The 18,429-nt window shown below is 43.4% G+C and overlaps 1 protein-coding gene across 1 annotated transcript in view; it reads right to left on the bottom strand.

The window, feature by feature from the left end:
- Nucleotides 1-14,415, bottom strand: part of LOC140463914 (ADP-ribosylation factor-binding protein GGA3-like) — a 36,753-nt gene extending 22,338 nt beyond the window's left edge. The window contains exons 1-3 of the mRNA XM_072558392.1: nt 14,364-14,415; nt 8,567-8,651; nt 671-746 (exon numbers count right to left, since the gene is read on the bottom strand). Coding sequence (XP_072414493.1) covers nt 671-746; nt 8,567-8,651; nt 14,364-14,397 — 195 coding nt within the window. The 5' untranslated portion in view covers nt 14,398-14,415. The remainder of the gene's footprint in view (nt 1-670; nt 747-8,566; nt 8,652-14,363) is intronic.
- Between the last annotated feature and the right edge of the window lie 4,014 nt (nt 14,416-18,429).

Below are 18,429 nucleotides of genomic sequence, written 5' to 3'. Positions count from 1 at the left end.
TCCGAAATCCCGTGTGATCTAACTTTACAATTGGTCTACAACTTAGAACCTTGTCAAAGGCTTTACTAAAGACCAAGTAAATAATGTCTACCACTCTGCCCTATTTAATTTTTTTTGGCTACTTCATTAAAAAACTCAATCAAATTTGTGAGACACGATTTTCCATGCTGCAAGTATATCCTATCTTTCAGAATCACCTCCACAAACTTACCTACCACTGATGTCAGACTCTAAGGTCTATAGTTTCCATGCTTCTCCTTACTGCCTTTCTTAAATAATAGCACATTAGTCACCCTACAGTCTTCCAGTACTTCACCTGTGTTTATAGATTATACAAATATTTTTGCTAGGTGTTCTGCAATTTCCTCCTCAACTTCCCACAACTTCTGGAAATTTGTGCATCTCTATGCTTTATAAAACCTCCTGCACTTCCTCTTCAGGAACTGTTTTCAAACCATCAATATTTATTTCATGAGTTCCCTAACCTCGATTTTTCTCACAACAGTAAAAACTGATGCAATATATTCATTTGTGGGAGCCTGAACTGTGTTGTACACAGATTCTGCACCAATATATTAAGAATGCCCTCTCAGCAATGGTTACCTGTTCCTCCACTCACATGCAACATTTTAAGCCTCCAGAAGACTAAAAAGCAGAATCCAATACTCACTGTAAGGGTTTGCACTGCCTCCCATTCCTGAGGAGACTGGATTTTATGAGCCAGCAATCTGACAGCAATCTGTGGCCTAGGAAAAGAAATTAAAGAATGAAACAGCGTAAACCATTAACTTTTCACCGCTGGTACATATACATGATCCGACGCCAGGCCTGGGATACTAGATGCCTCATGGCTTATGCAATTCTAGTCCAAGCACAAGAAACAGTTTAATCATAGTCAAACAGAGTGTGTCCCCCAGGATAGACAGTGAGATCCCACTCAACCTGCACTAAGTTTCCACCTTGCGAGCTCGTAGGGTAGGTGGGCAGGATGTTCAGTACCAGAACAAGCATAGAGTCATAGAGAAGTACAGCATGGAAACAGACACTTCTGTCCAAGCCGTCCATGCCAACCAGATATCCCAACCCAATCTAGTCCCACCTATCAGCACCCGACCCATATTCCTTCAAACCCTTCCGATTCATATACCCATCCAAATGCCTCTTAAATGTTGCAATTGTACCAGCCTTCACCACATCCTCTGGCAGCTCATTCCATACACGTACCATCCTCTGCATGAAAAAGTTGCCTCTTAGGTCTCTTTTATATCTTTCCCCTCTCACCCTAAACCTATGCCCTCTCGTTCTGGACTCCCCGACCCCAGGGAAAAGACTTTGGCTATTTATCCTATCCATGCCCCTCATAATTTTGTAAACCTCTATAAGGTCACCCCTCAGCCTCCAATGCTCCAGGGAAAACAGTCCCAGCCTGTTCAGCCTCTCCCTATAGCTCAGATCCTCCAACCCTGGCAACATCCTTGTAAATCTTTTCTGAACCCTTTCAAGTTTCACAACATCTGTCCGATAGGAAGGAGACCAGAATGCAAGCAATATTCCAACAGTGGCCTAACCAATGTCCTGTACAGCTGCAACATGACCTCCCCACTCCTGTACTCAATACTCTGACCAATAAAGGAAAGCATACCAAACGCCTTCGTCACTATCCTATCTACCTGCGACTCCACTTTCAAGGAGCTATGAACCTGCAGTCCAAGGTCTCTTTGTTCAGCAACACTCCCTAAGGCCTTACCATTAAGTGTGTAAGTCCTGCTAAGATTTGCTTTCCCAAAATGCAGCACCTCGCATTTATCTGAATTAAACTCCATCTGCCACTTCTCAGCCCATTGGCCCATCTGGTCCGGATCCTGTTGTAATCTAAGGTAACCCTCTTTGCTGTCCACTTCCCCTCCAATTTTGGTGTCATCTGTAAACTTGCTAACTGCACCTCTTATGCTTGCATCCAAATCACGTATGCAAATGACAAAAGGTAGAGAGCCCAGCACCGATCCTTGTGGCACTCCACTGGTCACAGGCCTCCAGTCTGAAAAACAACCCTCCACCACCACCCTCTGTCTTCTACCTTTGAGCCAGTTCTGTTTCCAAATGGCTCGTTCTCCCTGTATTGCATGAGATCTAACATTGCTAATCAGTCTCCCATGGGGAACCTTGTCGAATGCCTTACTGAAGTCCATATGGATCACATCTACTGCTCTGCCCTCATCAATCCTCTTTGTTATTTCTTCAAAAAACTCAATCAAGTTTGTGAGACATGATTTCCCATGCACAAAGCTATGTTGATTATCCCGAATCAGTCCGTGCCTTTCCAAATACATGTACGTCCTGTCCCTCAGGATTCCCTCCAACAAGTTGCCCACCACCGAGGTCAGGCTCACCGGTCTATAGTTCCCTGGCTTGTCTTTACTGCCCTTCTTAAACAGTGGCACCACGTTAACCAACCTCCAGTCTTCCAGCACCTCACCTGTGACTATCAATGATACAAATATCTCAGCAAGAGGCCCAGCAATCACTTCTCTAGCTTCCCACAGAGTTCTCAGGTACACCTGATCAGGTCCTGGGGATTTATCCACCTTTAACCGTTTCAAGACATCCAGCACTTCCTCCTCTGTAATCTGGACATTTTTGCAAGATGTCACCATCTATTTCTCTACAGTCTATACCTTCCATATCCTTTTCCACAGTAAATACTGATGCAAAATATTCATTTAGTATCTCCCCCATTTTCTGTGGCTCCACACAAAGGCCGCCTTGCTGATCTTTGAGGGGCCCTATTCTCTCTCTAATTACCCATTTGTCCTTAATATATTTGTAAAAACTCTTTGGATTCTCCTTAATTGTATTTGCCAAAGCTAACTCATGTCCCCATTTTGCCCTCCTGATTTCCCTCTTAAAGTATACTCCTACTTTCTTTATACTCTAAGGATTCACTTGCTCTATCCTGTCTATACCTGACATATGCTTCCTTCTTTTTCTTAACCAAACGCTCAATTTCTTTAGTCATCCAGCATTCCCTATACCTACCAGCCTTCTCTTTCACCCTGACACAAATATATTTTCTCTGGATTCTGGTTATCTCATTTCTGAAGGCTTCCCATTTTCCAGCCGTCCCTTTACCTGCGAACATCTGCCTCCAATCAGCTTTCGAAAGTTCTTGCCTAATACCGTCAAAATTGGCCTTTCTCCAGTTTAGAACTACAACTTTTTAGATCTGGTCTATCCTTTTCCATCACTATTTTAAAACAAATAGTATTATGGTCGCTGGCTCCAAAGTGCTCCCCCACTGACACCTCAGTCACCTGCCCTGCCTTATTTCCCAAGAGTAGGTCAAGTTTTGCACCTTCTCTAGTAGGTACATCCACATACTGAATCAGAAAATTGTTTTGTACACACTTAACAAATTCCTCTCCATCTAAACCCCTACCACTATGGCAGTCCCAGTTGATATTTGGAAAGTTAAAATCCCCTAACATAACTGCCCTATTATTCTTACAGATAGCTGAGCTCTCCTTACAAGTTTGTTTCTCAATTTCCCTCTGACCATTAGGGGGTCTATAATACTATCCCAATAAGGTGATCATCCCTTTCTTATTTCTCAGTTCCACCCAAATAACTTTGCTGGATGTATTTCCGGGAATATCCTCCCTCAGCACAGCTGTAATGCTATCCCTTATCAAAAATGCCACTCCCCCTCCTCTCTTGCCTCCCTTTCTATTCTTCCTGTTGCATTTGTATCCTGGAACATTAAGCTGCCAGTCCTGCCCATCCCTGAGCCATGTTTCCGTCATTGCTATGATATCCCAGTCCCATGTTCCTAACCATGCCCAGAGTTCATCTGCCTTCCCTGTTAGGCCCCTTGCATTGAAATAAATGCAGTTCAATTTATTAGTCCTACGTTGTCCCTGCCTGCCCTGACTGTTTTACTCACTTCTGTTCTCAGCTGTACCAGTCTTAGACTGATCTCTTTCCTCACTATCTCCCTGGGTCCCACCCCCACACCTTACTAGTTTAAATTCTCCCAAGCTGTTCTAGCAAATTTCCCTGCCAGTATATTAGTCCCCTTCCAATTTAGGTGAAATCCGTCTTTCTTGTACAGGTCACTTCTACCCCAAAAGAGATTCCAATGATCCAAAAATGTGAATCCTTTTCCCATACACCAGCTCCTCAGCCATGCATTCATCTGCTCTATCCTCCTATTCCTGCCCTCACTAGCTCATAGAACTGGGAGTAAGCCAGATATTACTACCCTTGAGGACCTCATTTTTAAATTTCTGCCTAACTCTCTGTAATCTCCCTTCAGAGTCCCAACTTTTTCCCTTCCAATATCGTTGGTTCCAATGTGGACAATGGCCTCCTGCTGGCCCCTCTCCCCCGTGAGAACATTCTGCATCCTCTCTGAGACATCCTTGATCCTGGCAATTGGGAATCAACACACCATTCTGCTTTTTCTCTGCTGGCCATAGAAAGGTCTACCTGTACCTCTGACTACAGAATCCCCAAACACAATTGATCTCTTGGAAGCCGAAGTACCCCTCGTTGCATTACAGCCAGTCTCAACACCAGAAACTTGGCTGTTCGTGTTACGTTCCCCTGAGAATCTATCACCCCCTACATTTTCAAAAACAGCAAAACTGTTTGAAATGGGTATATCCACAAAAGACTCCTGCACTAGCTGCCTACCTCTCTTACCCTTCCTAGAGTTAACCCATCTATGTGACTGTATCTGAGACTTTCCCCCCTTCCTATATCTGCCATCCATCACATACTGTTGCTGTTGCAAATTCCTCAGCACTTCGATCTGTCTCTCCAACTGATCCACTCGATCTGATAAGATTTGCATCCAACAGTATTTATGGCAGATATAATCCGCAGTAACCCTTAAACTCTCTTTAAACACCTACATCTGACAAGAAGTACATATCACTGCAAAGGCCATTTTTTGCTCCTTCACAATCTACAGACCCAGAAAATAACACCATCTTATTCCTCTACAAACACTGCCCCAGGTTAAATTAATAGCTATGGCTTAAATTTTAAGTTTAATAAAGAGACTTATCTCCAAAAACATATAATCAAGAAAGAATCCACTATACTCACAACTTTCTCTTGGACAGACTTATAACAACAATTAACTTATCTGATTCTGTGCTGAGAACTTCACCCAACAGTTCCTCCAAGATTAGTTGTGAATTTCACTGTTTGTTAATTTTCCCAGATGAAGCAGGACCAGTTCAGTACCGGAACAAACAAGAATGATTGAGTTGTTGTAATTCATTGGTTGCTGTAATTGTGGACTTACTCAGATGAGGAGATCCCAATATTCTCCTTTGGAGGAATATTACTCAGTACCAGCACACAGAAACATAGAAAACAGGTGCAGAAGTGGGCCATTTGGCCTTTTAAGCCCACACCATCATTCAATATGATCACGGTTGATCATGCAACCTCAGTATCCCATTCCCGCTTTCTCTCCATAACCCTTGATACCTTTAGCCGCAGGGGCCATATCTAGCTCCCACTTGAATATATTTAGTGAACTAGCTCCAACATTCTCCCTGTGATAGAGAATTCCACAGTTTCACAACCATCTGAGTGAAGAAATGCTTCCTTACCTCAATCCTGAATGGCCTCCCCTTTATTCTTTGACTGTGACCTTTGATCTGGACTTGCCCAACATTGGGAAAATTCTTCCCACATCTAGCCTGTCCAACAGAATCAGGATTTTATATGTTTCTAAGATGTGCCCCTATCATTCTTCTAAATTCCAGTAAATACAAGCCCAGTCGACCCAATCTTTCCTTACATGTCAGTCCTGCTATCCTGGGAATCGGTCTGGTGAACCTTCACTGGACTCCCTCAATAGCAAGAATGACCTTCCTCAGACTAGGAGACCAAAACTACACATAATATTCAAGGAGGGGCCTCACCAAGGCCCTGTATAACTGCAGCAAGACATCTTTTGCAATGAAGGAGAACATGCCATTAGCTTTCCTCACTACCAGCTGCACCTGCATACCAACGTTCAGCAACTGTTTTACTATGGCACCCAGCTCTCATAGCACCTCCTCTTTTCCTAGACTGCCACCATTCAGATGACAATCTGCCTTCCTGTTTTTGTGACCAAAGTTATCCACATTATATTGCATTTGCTCACTTAGCTAATCTGTCCAAGTCACTATGCAGCCTCTTAGCATCCTTTTCATAGCACACACTGCCAAGCAGCTTGATCTCACCTGCAAAATTTGGAGATATGGTATTCAATTCCTTTGTCCAAGTCATTAATGCATATTGTGAACAGCTGAGGTCCCAACACTGAACACTACAGCATCTCAGTTGTCACTGCCTGCCATTCTAAAAAGGGCCCGTTCATTCCAACTCTCTGCTTCTTGTCTGCCAACCAGTTCTCTTTACCTCTGATACCATGAGCTTTAATTTTGCTTAATCTTGTGTGCAACCTTGTTAAAAAAGCCTTTTGAAAGGTCAGATACACAACATCAACTGATTCACCATTGTCTACTCTACTGGTCAAATCCTCAAAAAATTCTAGAAGATTTGTCAAGCATGATTTCCCTTTAGTGAATCCATGCTGACTTGGACCAATTCTGTCACTGCGTTCCAAACACTCAGTTATTAAATCCTTAATGAGCGACTCTAACATTTTGCCCACCACCGATGTCAGGCTAAATAGCCTATAATTCCCCATTTTCTCTCTCCCTCTTTTTTTAAAGAGTAGAGTTACACTGCTGATCTGAACAGTTCCAACGAAGGAAGGCCACGTTTCCCACTCCTTTCACCAGCTGTTCAAAATGAATCAACAGTTGGGAGGTGATGATAGTATTGTCAGTGTCTGTGAATGGGTGACACACAAAGATACTTGATACTCAAAGTTTGTGAGAAGATTTGTAGCTCGGGTGCTTGTTGTGGTTCTGTTCGCTGAGCTGGGAATTTGTGTTGCAGACGTTTCGTCCCCTGTCTAGGTGACATCCTCAGTGCTTGGGAGCCTCATGTGAAGTGCTTCTGTGATGTTTCCTCTGGCAGTTATAGCGGTTTGTCTCTGCCGCTTCCGGTTGTCAGTTCCAGCTGTCCGTTGCAGTGGTCGGTACATTGGGTCCAGGTTGATGTGCTTATTGACTGAATCTGTGGATGAGTGCCATGCCTCTAGGAATTCCCTGGCTGTTCTCTGTTTGGCTTGTCCTATAATAGTAGTGTTGTCCCAGTCGAACTCCTGTTGCTTGTCATCTGCATGTGTGGCTACTAAGGATAGCTGGTCGTGTCATTTCGTGGCTAGTTGGTGTTCATGGATACGGATTGTTAGCTGTCTTCCTGTTTGTCCTATGTAGCGTTTTGTGCAGTCCTTGCATGGGATTTTGTACACTACATTGGTTTTACTCATGCTGGGTATCGGGTCCTTTATCCTGGTGAGTTGTCTGAGAGTGGCTGTTGGTTTGTGTGCTGTTATGAGTTCTAGTGGTTGTAGTAGTCTCACCAGGAGTTCGATAGATTAGATTAGATTAGATTAGATTACTTACAGTGTGGAAACAGGCCCTTCGGCCCAACAAGTCCACACCGCCCCGCCGAAGCGTAACCCACCCATACCCCTACATCTACCCCTTACCTAACACTACAGGCAATTTAGCATGGCCAATTCACCTGACCTACACATCTTTGGACTGTGGGAGGAAACCGGAGCACCCGGAGGAAACCCACGCAGACACGGGGAGAACGTGCAAACTCCACACAGCGGGAATTGAACCCGGGTCTCTGGCGCTGTGAGGCAGCAGTGCTAACCACTGTGCCACCGTGCCGCCCACGATAGAGCTCTCAAGGATAGTGGAATCAAGGGTTATGGAGATAAGGCAGGAACAGGATACTGATTAAGGATGATCAGCCATGATCATATTGAATGGTGGTGCAGGCTCGAAGGGCAGAATGGCCTACTCCTGCACCTATTATTTATTGTCTTAGTTGCCACACACGCAGACGACAAGCAACATGAGTTCGACTGGGACAACACTACTATTATAGGACAAGCCAAACAGAGAACAGCCAGAGAATTCCTAGAGGCATGGCACTCATCCACAGATTCTATTAACAAACACATCGACCTGGACCCAATATACCGGCCACTGCAGCGGACAGCTGGAACTGACAACCGGAAGCGGCAGAGACAAACAGCTATAAATGCCGGAGGAAACATCACAGAAGCGCTTCACAAGAGGCTCCCAAGCACTTAGGATGTCACCTAGATGGGGACGAAACGTCTGCAACACAAATTCCCAGTTCGGCGAACAGAACCACAGTATGATACATTGTGATCCCATTACCAGCACTAATGAGCATCTATATGGCAATAAATTCAAACCTTTCTCTCAGAAACTGGACTGTAATGTTCTACTGGGCATAGCTTGCTGCAGCTGGTTCTTGTTATATTAAGTAAAGCACGCTTATCATTAAAGTTGTTCCTCCATGACTTTATATCCTTGCTAAATTCTGGAGAGTGATAACTCACTTAAACCTGCAAAACAAAACTTCTGGACAAAATTTGTGTACGCACCCCTCTAATTCCTTGTTAACTTGGTCACAGAAGCCGATGATGTACTCCCAATCCTCTTGGCGGTTTGCAGGATTAGTGGCTTTATCTGTAGGGAAGGAAAAGGTACACTCAATCATAGAGTCATAGAGATGTACACCATGGAAACAGACCCTTCGGTCCAACCCATCCATGCTGACCAGATATCCCAACCCAATCTAGTCCCACCTGCCAGCACCGGCCCATATCCCTCCAAACCCTTCCTAATCATATACCCATCCAAATGCCTTTTAAATGTTGCAATTGTACTAGCCTCCACCACATCCTCTGGCAGCTCATTCCATACACGTACTACCCTCTGCATGAAAAAGTTGCCTCTTAGGTCTCTTTTATATCTTTCCCCTCTCACCCAAAACCTATCCCTCTAGTTCTGGACTCCCCCCACCCCAGGGAAAAGACTTTGGCTATTTATCCTATCCATGCCCCTCATAATTTTGTAAACCTCTATAAGGTCACCCCTCAGCCTCCAACGCTCCAGGGAAAAAAGCCCCAGCCTGTTCAGCCTCTCCCTGTAGCTCAGATCCTCCAACCATGGCAACATCCTTGTAAATCTTTTCTGAACCCTTTCAAGTTTCACAACATCTTTCCAATAGGAAGGAGACCAGAATTGCGTGCAATATTCCAACAGTGGCCTAACCAATTTCCTGTACAGTCGCAACATGACCTTCCAACTCCTGTACTCAATACTCTGACCAAAGGAAAGCATATGGCTTCTTCACTATCCTATCTACCTGCGATTCCACTTTCAAAGAGCTATGAACCTGCACTCAAAGGTCTCTTCGTTCAGCAACACCCTCTAGGACCTTACCATTAAGTGTATAAGTCCTGCTAAGATTTGCTTTCCCAAAATACAGCACCTTGCATTTATCTGAATTAAACTCCATCTGCCACTTCTCAGCCCATTGGCCCATCTGGTCCAGATCTTGTTGTAATCTGAGGTAACCCTCTTTGCTGTCCACTACCCCTCCAATTTTGGTGTCATCTGCAAACTTGCTAACTGTACCTCTTATGCTTGCATCCAAATCACTTATGCAAATGACAAAAGGTAGAGAGCCCAGCACCGATCCTGTGTCACTCCACTGGTCACAGGCCTCCAGTCTGAAAAACAACCCTCCACCACCACCCTCTGTCTTCTATCTTTGAGCCAGTTCTGTATCCAGATGGCTCGTTCTCCCTGTATTGCATGAGATCTAACATTGCTAATCAGTCTCCCATGGGGAACCTTGTCGAATGCCTTACTGAAGTCCATATAGATCACATCTACTGCTCTGCCCTCATCAATCCTCTTTGTTATTTCTTCAAAAAACTCAATCAAGTTTGTGAGACATGATTTCCCACACACAAAGCCATGTTGACTATCCCGAATCAGTCCTTGCCTTTCCAAATACATGTAATCCTGTCCCTCAGGATTCTCTCCAACAACTTGCCCACCACCGAGATCAGGCTCACCGGTCTATAGTTCCCTGGCTTGTCTTCATCGCCCTTCTTAAACAGTGGCACCACGTTAGTCAACCTCCGGTCTTCCAGCACCTCACCTGTGACTATCGATGATACAAATATCTCAGCAAGAGACCCATCAATCACTTCTCTAGCTTATATCATAGAGCTCCAAGGTAGCTGAGCTCACCTTTGCAGAGTACTAGTATAGTAGAGGGCCTTAACTATCTAAAACTGGACAACTAATCTGGAAGAATTGCTTATGTGAGAATAAAGAACACCCTTCCAGTTCTGAGGAAAGCTTCAATCTCAGAATCATCAGAGATTGTCAGGCGATTCCCCACAGATGCTATATGAACTGCTAAATGTTTCCAACATTTATTTTTGTACAATATATTTTGCACACTGCTCCAGTATAGAAAAATAATCATAATTCTCACAACATGCTTCAATCTTGTGTGCCAGATCCTGTGGAATTAACAGCCATGTTTTCAACAGTAATATAATGGTGCTTGTCTTGGATAAGAAACCAAAAGAACAAGTACCCAAACATTAAACTGATATCTGACATCTGCATACCTCATTATTACAGTGACAATTGCAGCCACCTTCAACTAGAAGTGCCAAGGGGATGATCCCTCTTGACCTTTTCCTGAGGTCCCAACATCCCACATACCAGGCTTCAGTCATGATATCAAGAAATAGCTCAAAGCGTAGAACACTGTAAAGGCTACAGACTCTTGTAAGATTTCAACAAAGCACTGAAAAATTGTAGCTGGGAATTAGCTGCATCTCCTAGTGTCAAGTTCTTCCAGTACAGCTGCAACACAGACATCTACTTGGCAATGTGGAACATTTTATCCCCATCAGTCTGCTTTCGATCATCAGCCAATTGATGGAAGTTGTTATCAATACTACTGTCAAGCAACACTTACACAGCAAGAGCATACTCACTAACACTCAGATGCAGTTCCACCTGAGCCACCTCACTCCTGAAATTATAACAGCCTTAATGCAAATATGGACAAAAGAACGGAATATTAAAGAGAAGGTTTAAGTGACTTCCCTTGACATCAAGGCTGCATTTGACAGATTATGGTTTCAAGAAGCCCGAGCAAAACTGGAATCAATGGGTATCGGGGGAAAAAAATCTCCATTGGAAGGAGTCATACCTGTCTCAAAATAAAGATAGTTTTAGTTGTTATAGACAAATCATCTCTGTCCGAGAACATCACTGCAAGAGTTCCTCGTGGTAATGTCCTAGGCACAGTCATGTTCAGCTGATTCATAAGGGATATTCGCTCCATAATAAATTAGAAGTGGGGATAGTTGCTGATAATTGAACAACATTCAGTACCATTTCTGACTCCTCAGCTACTGAAGCAGTTCATGTTCATATATAGCCTGGACAACATCCAAGGCCGTGCTGATGACAGGCAATCATGTCATACACGTGCCAGGTAAAGACTAAGAAGCAAGCATTTAACCATTTCCATTGATTCAACAATATTACCATTGCTGATTCCCCATTGTCAAAATCCTGCTGGTTATGAACAATTAGAAATTGCACTAAATCAAAAATAGAAATACTCTGACTTAAAGAGAAGGTCTGTAAAACATCTACAAGACATAAATACATACAGATTTGTTACAGTATAGAACAATGGATGAGACTGGAGCTTGGAAGAGTGCATCCCCAACAGCACTCAAGAAGCTCAAACATTAGTGGGTTTTCAGAAGATTGCTAGTTCAGGTTGAGGTTCTGGAAGTAAGTTTGCTCACTCAGCTGGAAGGTTTGTTTTCAGACGTTTTGTCACTGTACCAGGTAAAATCATCAGTGAGCCTCCGCTGAAGCACTGGCAGTATGGCCCACTTTTTATTTATGTGTTTAGGTTTCCTTGGGTTGGTGGCATCATTTCCTGTTCTATTTCTCAGGGTTGGTAAATGGGATCCAAGTCAATGTGTTTGTTGATAGAGTTCCGGTTGGAATGCCATGCCTCTAGGAATTCTCGTGCACGTCTCGGTTTGGCTTGTCCGAGGATGGATGTGTTGTCCCAGTCGAAGTGGTATCCTTCCTCATCTGCACGTAAAGATATTAGTGAGTGTGGGTCATGTCATCTTTTGTGTGGCTAGTTGATGTTCATGTATCCTGGTGGCTAGTTTTCTGTTTGTTTGTATAATGTAGTGTTTATTCCAGTTCTTGCAAGGAATTTTGTAAATGACATTAGTTTTGCTTGTTGTCTGTATAGGGTCTTTCAAGTTCATTAGCTGCTGTTTTAGTGTGTCGGTGGGTTTGTGGGCTACCATGATGCCAAGAGGTCAAAGTCTTCTGGCAGTCACTTCCGAGATGTCTTTGACCTAGGGGAGAGTGGCTAGGGTTTCTGAATGCATTTTGTCTGCTTGTTTGGGTTTGTTGCTGAAAAATTGGCAGACTGTGTTCATTGGGTACCTGTTCTTTTTGAAAACACTGTGTTGGTGTTTTCCTCTGCTCTTCGTAGTTCCTCTGTGCTGCAGTGTGTGATGTCTCGTTGAATGACTAGATGTCGCAATAGAGCAAACAGCCAATGGGGAACTTCAAACCAGCTTCAACAGGAAAACAACACATACCAACCAAATACTGAACTACAGAAGCAATCACCCCAACATCCACAAACAAAGCTATATTAGAACATTATTTCAATGAGTCACCACACACTGCAGCACAGAGGAACTACAAAGAGCAGAGGAAAATCACCTATACAGTGCATTAAAAAAGAACGGATACCCAATGAACACAGTCCACCGATTTCTCAACAGCAAACCCAAACAAGCAGACAAAATGCATCCAGAAAACCCTAGCCACTCTCCCCCAGGTCAAAGACATCTTGGAAATGCCTGCCAGATGACTCCGACCTCTTGGCATCATGGTAGCCCACACACCCACCAACACACGATAACAGCAGCTAATGAACTTGAAAGACTCTATACAGACAACAAGCAAAACTATTGTCATTTACAAAATACCTTGCAAGTACTGAAACAAACATAACATTGGACAGACAGAAAATTTGTCACCAGGATATATGAACATCAACTAGCCACAAAAAGACATGACTCACTTGCACTAGTATCTTTACATACAGATGAGGAACGACACTACTTCGACTAGGACAACATATCCATCCTCGGACAAGCCAAACAGAGACACGCATGAGAACTCCTTGAAGCATGGCATTCCAACCGGAACTGTATCAACAAACACATTGACTTGGATCCCATTTACCACCCCTTGAGGAACAGAACAGGAAATGACGCCACCAACCCAAAGAAACTAAACACATAATAAACAGCAGGCCATACCACCAGTGCTTCACCGGAGGCTCACTGATAATGTTACCTGGTATAGTGACAAAATATCTGAAAACAAACCTTCCAGCTGAGTGAGCAAACTTACATCCAGAAGCTCAAACATCACCCAAGATAATGTTTGATTGGATTCCCATCCATCACCTTAAACATTCACTCCGTCACCATCAATACAGTAGCAGCAGTGTGAACCTTCTACAAGATGCATTGCAAAAACTCACAAAGGCTCCTCTGACAGTGCCTTCCAAACCTGTGACCTCTACTACCTAGAAAGACAAATGCAGGAGATACATGAAAATACCATGATGTCTGCCCCAGTATTACAATGATGTATTTTTCAAGCAACTTGGAATTACATTACTGTTCCTTCACAGTCTACAGTACAAGGATTGCAACAGATCAATGCCATGTTCTCAAGAGAAATTAGGGGCAGGCAACAAGCTCTGCCCCCACATCCCAGGAAACGAAAAAAATTGCTAACCCAGGTTATTGCCTCAGCAGTACACAGTGACTATCCTATTTCCACCACCAATGTATGACAGCATTATTTAGTGATAGAGCAGTCTCCACGAGTACTGTACCCCAGACCCAGAAACAGACTTGTCATCAACACTATCACAGCATCGTACTTACTAATACTATGCAGCTGTTACACTGTAATAGGTTTGTATCAAGCAGTTTTGTACCCTAGTGTTACAATGACCAGCCTGTGCCCAACAGCCCTGGACTTCAGCAGTAAATAGTAACAGAGCTGCCCCCAGCCGTAGTGTGCCTGTATAATACAGCGACTGTCCTATTCCCATCCATACTGTAGCCCAGTACAATGTGGGGACTCTCTTGTCCCACCAGAAGTGTCCCAAAGTGATGTACAAAGACAGATCTATACCCGGCAGTATGTACCCTGATGTTCTATGATGAATGCCCTGTCCCCATCAGTACCGTTCCCCAGTGACAACCTCTGAACGGCCTCAATACTCACTGAGCCACGACTCCAGACTCTCCCCCTCCGCCATATTGTCCCAGCTCTTTGAAAGTCTCGCGGAATCTGGGAAATCTCGCGCGGGTTCAACTGGGGCAAGGGGCGGGACTTGTGTCGGGGGTGAGAGGTCACGGAGTGGTGAGGAATGTGGTTAGGGGTAGTTCATGGAGGAGGCTGGAGGGTGTGGACCTGAGAAAGTCAATACAGCCTGAATTTTACATGGTTAGCATGGGTCGTCTTGATTTTAGTCTCCGTGTGCCTCAGGTCCCCAAACTCTTTTGATGAGAGGCTCCTTTCAACTGTCCTAGTCATTCCCAGCAATCACCCACCTCATATGACAACATAATACAGACTAGAAAAGAGCTACTTTAATGGGTGTCTTAATAAGGTTTCCAGAAAATATATATTTACTTGCAGATATCAATGTGATGTTTATATGTGCATCTCGTGGCAGAGCTTCTCCACCCTGGGCAAGAACCCAGCAAAGCGGGAGATTGAAGGGGCAAAGGAGCCTTTTGTGAGGGTAAAATCCAATGCCAGTCTTTACCAGGATAGTTTTATGCATAGTGACAAAAAATACTGGTGTATATCATTGCACTTCACTCAAATTCTGTTTGCAAGTCTTACTTTATATGTACTCAAGTAACTATTCTAATAATACCAGTCATTGTCTTAATGAATGGGTTAGCAGGCCCTAAGGGTCAAATGACCTATTCCTGTTCTTACTTCTTGGGATCTTATGAACAGGAGGACAGAGTAAGCAGGGATGGAGGGAGAGCACAAGGCATTGGAGAACAGAGAATGGAAATCCAGAAGGGGAAGCATGGGCTTGTAAATTACAGAAGGAACATTAGGTTTGAGATATACAGGGAGCATGCGGAAGGATCTAGGGATTTGAGGGGATGTGCAATATCATGGGAGTATAGGAATGTTGCGGGAATGCAGTGATGATGGGAAGTATATGCAGAAAATGTATGGAATAAGGTGGGAAGGATAAAGGTTCAGAGATATGGGGCATATACAATAGAGTATGGGGGCAGTAGAGATGTATGGGGATGGGAGGGTGCAGGGATATAGTTTGCTTGTAGAGACATGGAAAATATGGAGGGTATACTGGCAGTATGTAGGACCTTGGAGGTTGTGCAGGGGAATGGATCACAGTACCAGCCTAGCCAGACACCCATATTGCACACTGGCTTCCTGCAAGTTCTCTGTGGATCACAGTCCCTGGACCTCAGTTTGGGAACAAGGTGGACAGTCAAATTTCACTCACCCTACTACAAGGTGCCAATGTGAGAGAGAGGTAAATTTGATCACAGAGTCATAGAAATGTACAGCATGGAAACAGACCCTTCGGTCCAACCTGTCCATGCCGACCACATGTACTCTGTCAGACATTAGGGTGTCCAGAAAAAAAAGGGGGTCACTTCTTCCCTATGGTTATTTCAATATTGCCTGTTGTTTGAAGGACAAGATCATTTTATCACATCTGAAAGGAGAAAATGAAATGTAATTGAATTTTAATAAAGGGAAGGATCAACAATGGTATTTCTATTTATTGAAATGGGTCAATTCTGGTTTAATTTTAAAGAAGGGAATATGGCTAAAGATGACCTTTTATTCACATCACTGGACTTTAAAATAAGAAATTAATGTCTTTGTTGGAATTTGATATGTACTTGAAAATGTAGGAATGGCAAAGCTATAGAAAAAGAGTGGGGGAGTGGGAGGGCTAGCAAACACTATAACCCTTGTACCTTTCTTGTGTGCTGGAAGATTCAATGATTAAAGGTCTGGCCTATTAGATATAACACTGCTAATGTAGTTTACACATGTTTAGAGACTGGATTGACAGTTAAAGCATAGGGATCTGGTTAGGTAGCAGTTGCATTTGGGGTGTGGGGACACAGTTTTACTGGAGCAAGCACTATATGTGAGTGAGCCCTGTTGAGGGTGGCAGGGTCAGTGGGCTGGCTGATCTTTCTGCCATGTTGGGTCTGAAGTTCAATTTGGGCTTGGGCACTAGGACCTTTAACTGGCTCAGGATTCAGCAAGGATGAACCCCTACTTAAGAGGATGTTGGAGGGGGAGTGCTGGAAATTTAGAAGTAAATAATTGCACAGTGACCAGGATTAGAGTTAAAGATGAGATAAACAATGAGAACAAAAGAAAATGAATCAAACTTTAAATAAAACACATTCCAAAAATAATTCTTACCCAATTTGCAAAACTGAAAATAGTTACTGGGCAGAGGTGCGTAGTTAGTTACAGGTCCAGCCATGGTGGGAAATCAATGATGGTGCAACCATGTAACCCATAGAAACATGCATTACGCCTGCTCCTTCTCCACCCTTAGTCTTCATCTTCTCTCTGGACCACCTTTCCACTTACTGGAGGCAGGGGCAACCCAATGGAGTTAGAGTGAAGCATTGATAGTGGAGGTGAGTTTCCATTTTCGGGGGGAAATGTTGGTGGAGATGGTGCTGGTTCTCAGCAGAGACAGAGGTTTCTCTGAAGGTGGAGTCTTCCAGTACAGACAGTGTATTGCCAGTGGAGATGATGGTTCCCAGTGGACAGTGTATTGCCAGTGGAGATGATGGTTCCCAGTGGACAGTGTATTGCCAGTGGAGATGATGGTTCCCAGTGGATCTGGGGTGGAACAGTTACTTCACAGACTCCAGGTTGCCTGTACTTCTGCAGCTAGGTGAATCTGTATTCCATGTATGCCAGGAAATGGAAAGGTTTCATCTCAGCAGGGTGTCTTCATGATACTCAGTCTATGTTATTGAACAAGTATATGTTCAATGAATCTCATTCTAAATCTGATTTTCTTTTAACATTCTTGAAGTTAATTTTTCAGTCTTTAGTTTGTGCATTTTAGTGCTTTATCTTTTTAGTATCGCAAGCATTTTGGTTCCCTTATTTAAGGACAAATATAATTTCATTGGAGGCAGTTCAGAAAAAGTTCATTAGGATGATCCCTGATATGGAGAGATTGTCTTATGAACAAAGGCTGAACAGATTTTGACTCTACTTAATGGTGTTTAAAAGAATAAGAATGATCTCATTGAAACATATAGGATTCTTAAGAATCTTGGCAGGGTAAATGCTGAGAGGATGATGTCATTGATGGGAGACTCTCAGACCAGAGGGCATAGTCTCAGAATGAAGGGGCAGCATTTTAAGACTGGGATGAGAAGAAATTACTTTTCTCAGAGGGTTGTGGGTCTTTGGAACTCCTTGACAGAGAGCCATGGGTGTGGGGTCCTTGTGTGTGTTTAAGGCTGAGATAGACAGATTAATGATCAGTATGGGAATCAAGGGTTAAGGGGATAATGCAGGAAAGTGGATGTGAGGAGCATTGAATCGGCCACAATCCTATTGAATGGCAGAGCAAACCTGAGGGGCCAAATGACCTACTCCTATTCCTATTTCTTATGATCTTACTAACCACACAGAAACCAGTTCTTATTGTTTTTTTCTCTGAATTGACCAAGAAGATTCTAGGCTAGCTTGATTGTTCCAACCGCACAAACTAACTAATTTTCTCAAGTTTTATACTGCAAGTCAATCCTCACTAGAATATTTTATGTTAGGATTGGCAATTTAAAAAAATAATTGCATAAATTCTTTCTAAAGATCCTAATTATGCTTGGGTTGTCATGAGGCTTGTGGCTGCAGATTCAATTTTGCAGTTTGGAGAGATTGCTATCCTTGTAATATATAATATATCCCTGTTTCACCCAAACAATGAATGCTGTCTGGCTCTAGGAGGTTCTTTGAACATATGTGTTTACACAACTGTATATAATACTCTTCTCCGTAATACATAACATACTCGACAGACTCACATATATTTCCTTTAGACACTTACATGCTGATGTTCTTGCTATGGAGAAAGTGAGGATTGCAGATGCTGGAGTACCAGAGTTGAAAAATGTGGTGCTGGAAAAACACAGCAGGCCAGGCAGCATCCGAGGAGCAGAAGAATCGACGTTTCGGGCATAAGCCCTTCTTCAGGAATGAGGCTGGTGTGCCAAGTAGGCTAAGATAAAAGGTAGGGGGG

The sequence above is a fragment of the Chiloscyllium punctatum genome, chromosome 39 (genome assembly GCF_047496795.1).
Source record: "Chiloscyllium punctatum isolate Juve2018m chromosome 39, sChiPun1.3, whole genome shotgun sequence".
NCBI lineage: Eukaryota > Metazoa > Chordata > Chondrichthyes > Orectolobiformes > Hemiscylliidae > Chiloscyllium > Chiloscyllium punctatum.
The sequence above is the reverse complement of the archived record's forward strand: the minus strand, read 5'-3'. Positions and strand labels throughout refer to the sequence as shown.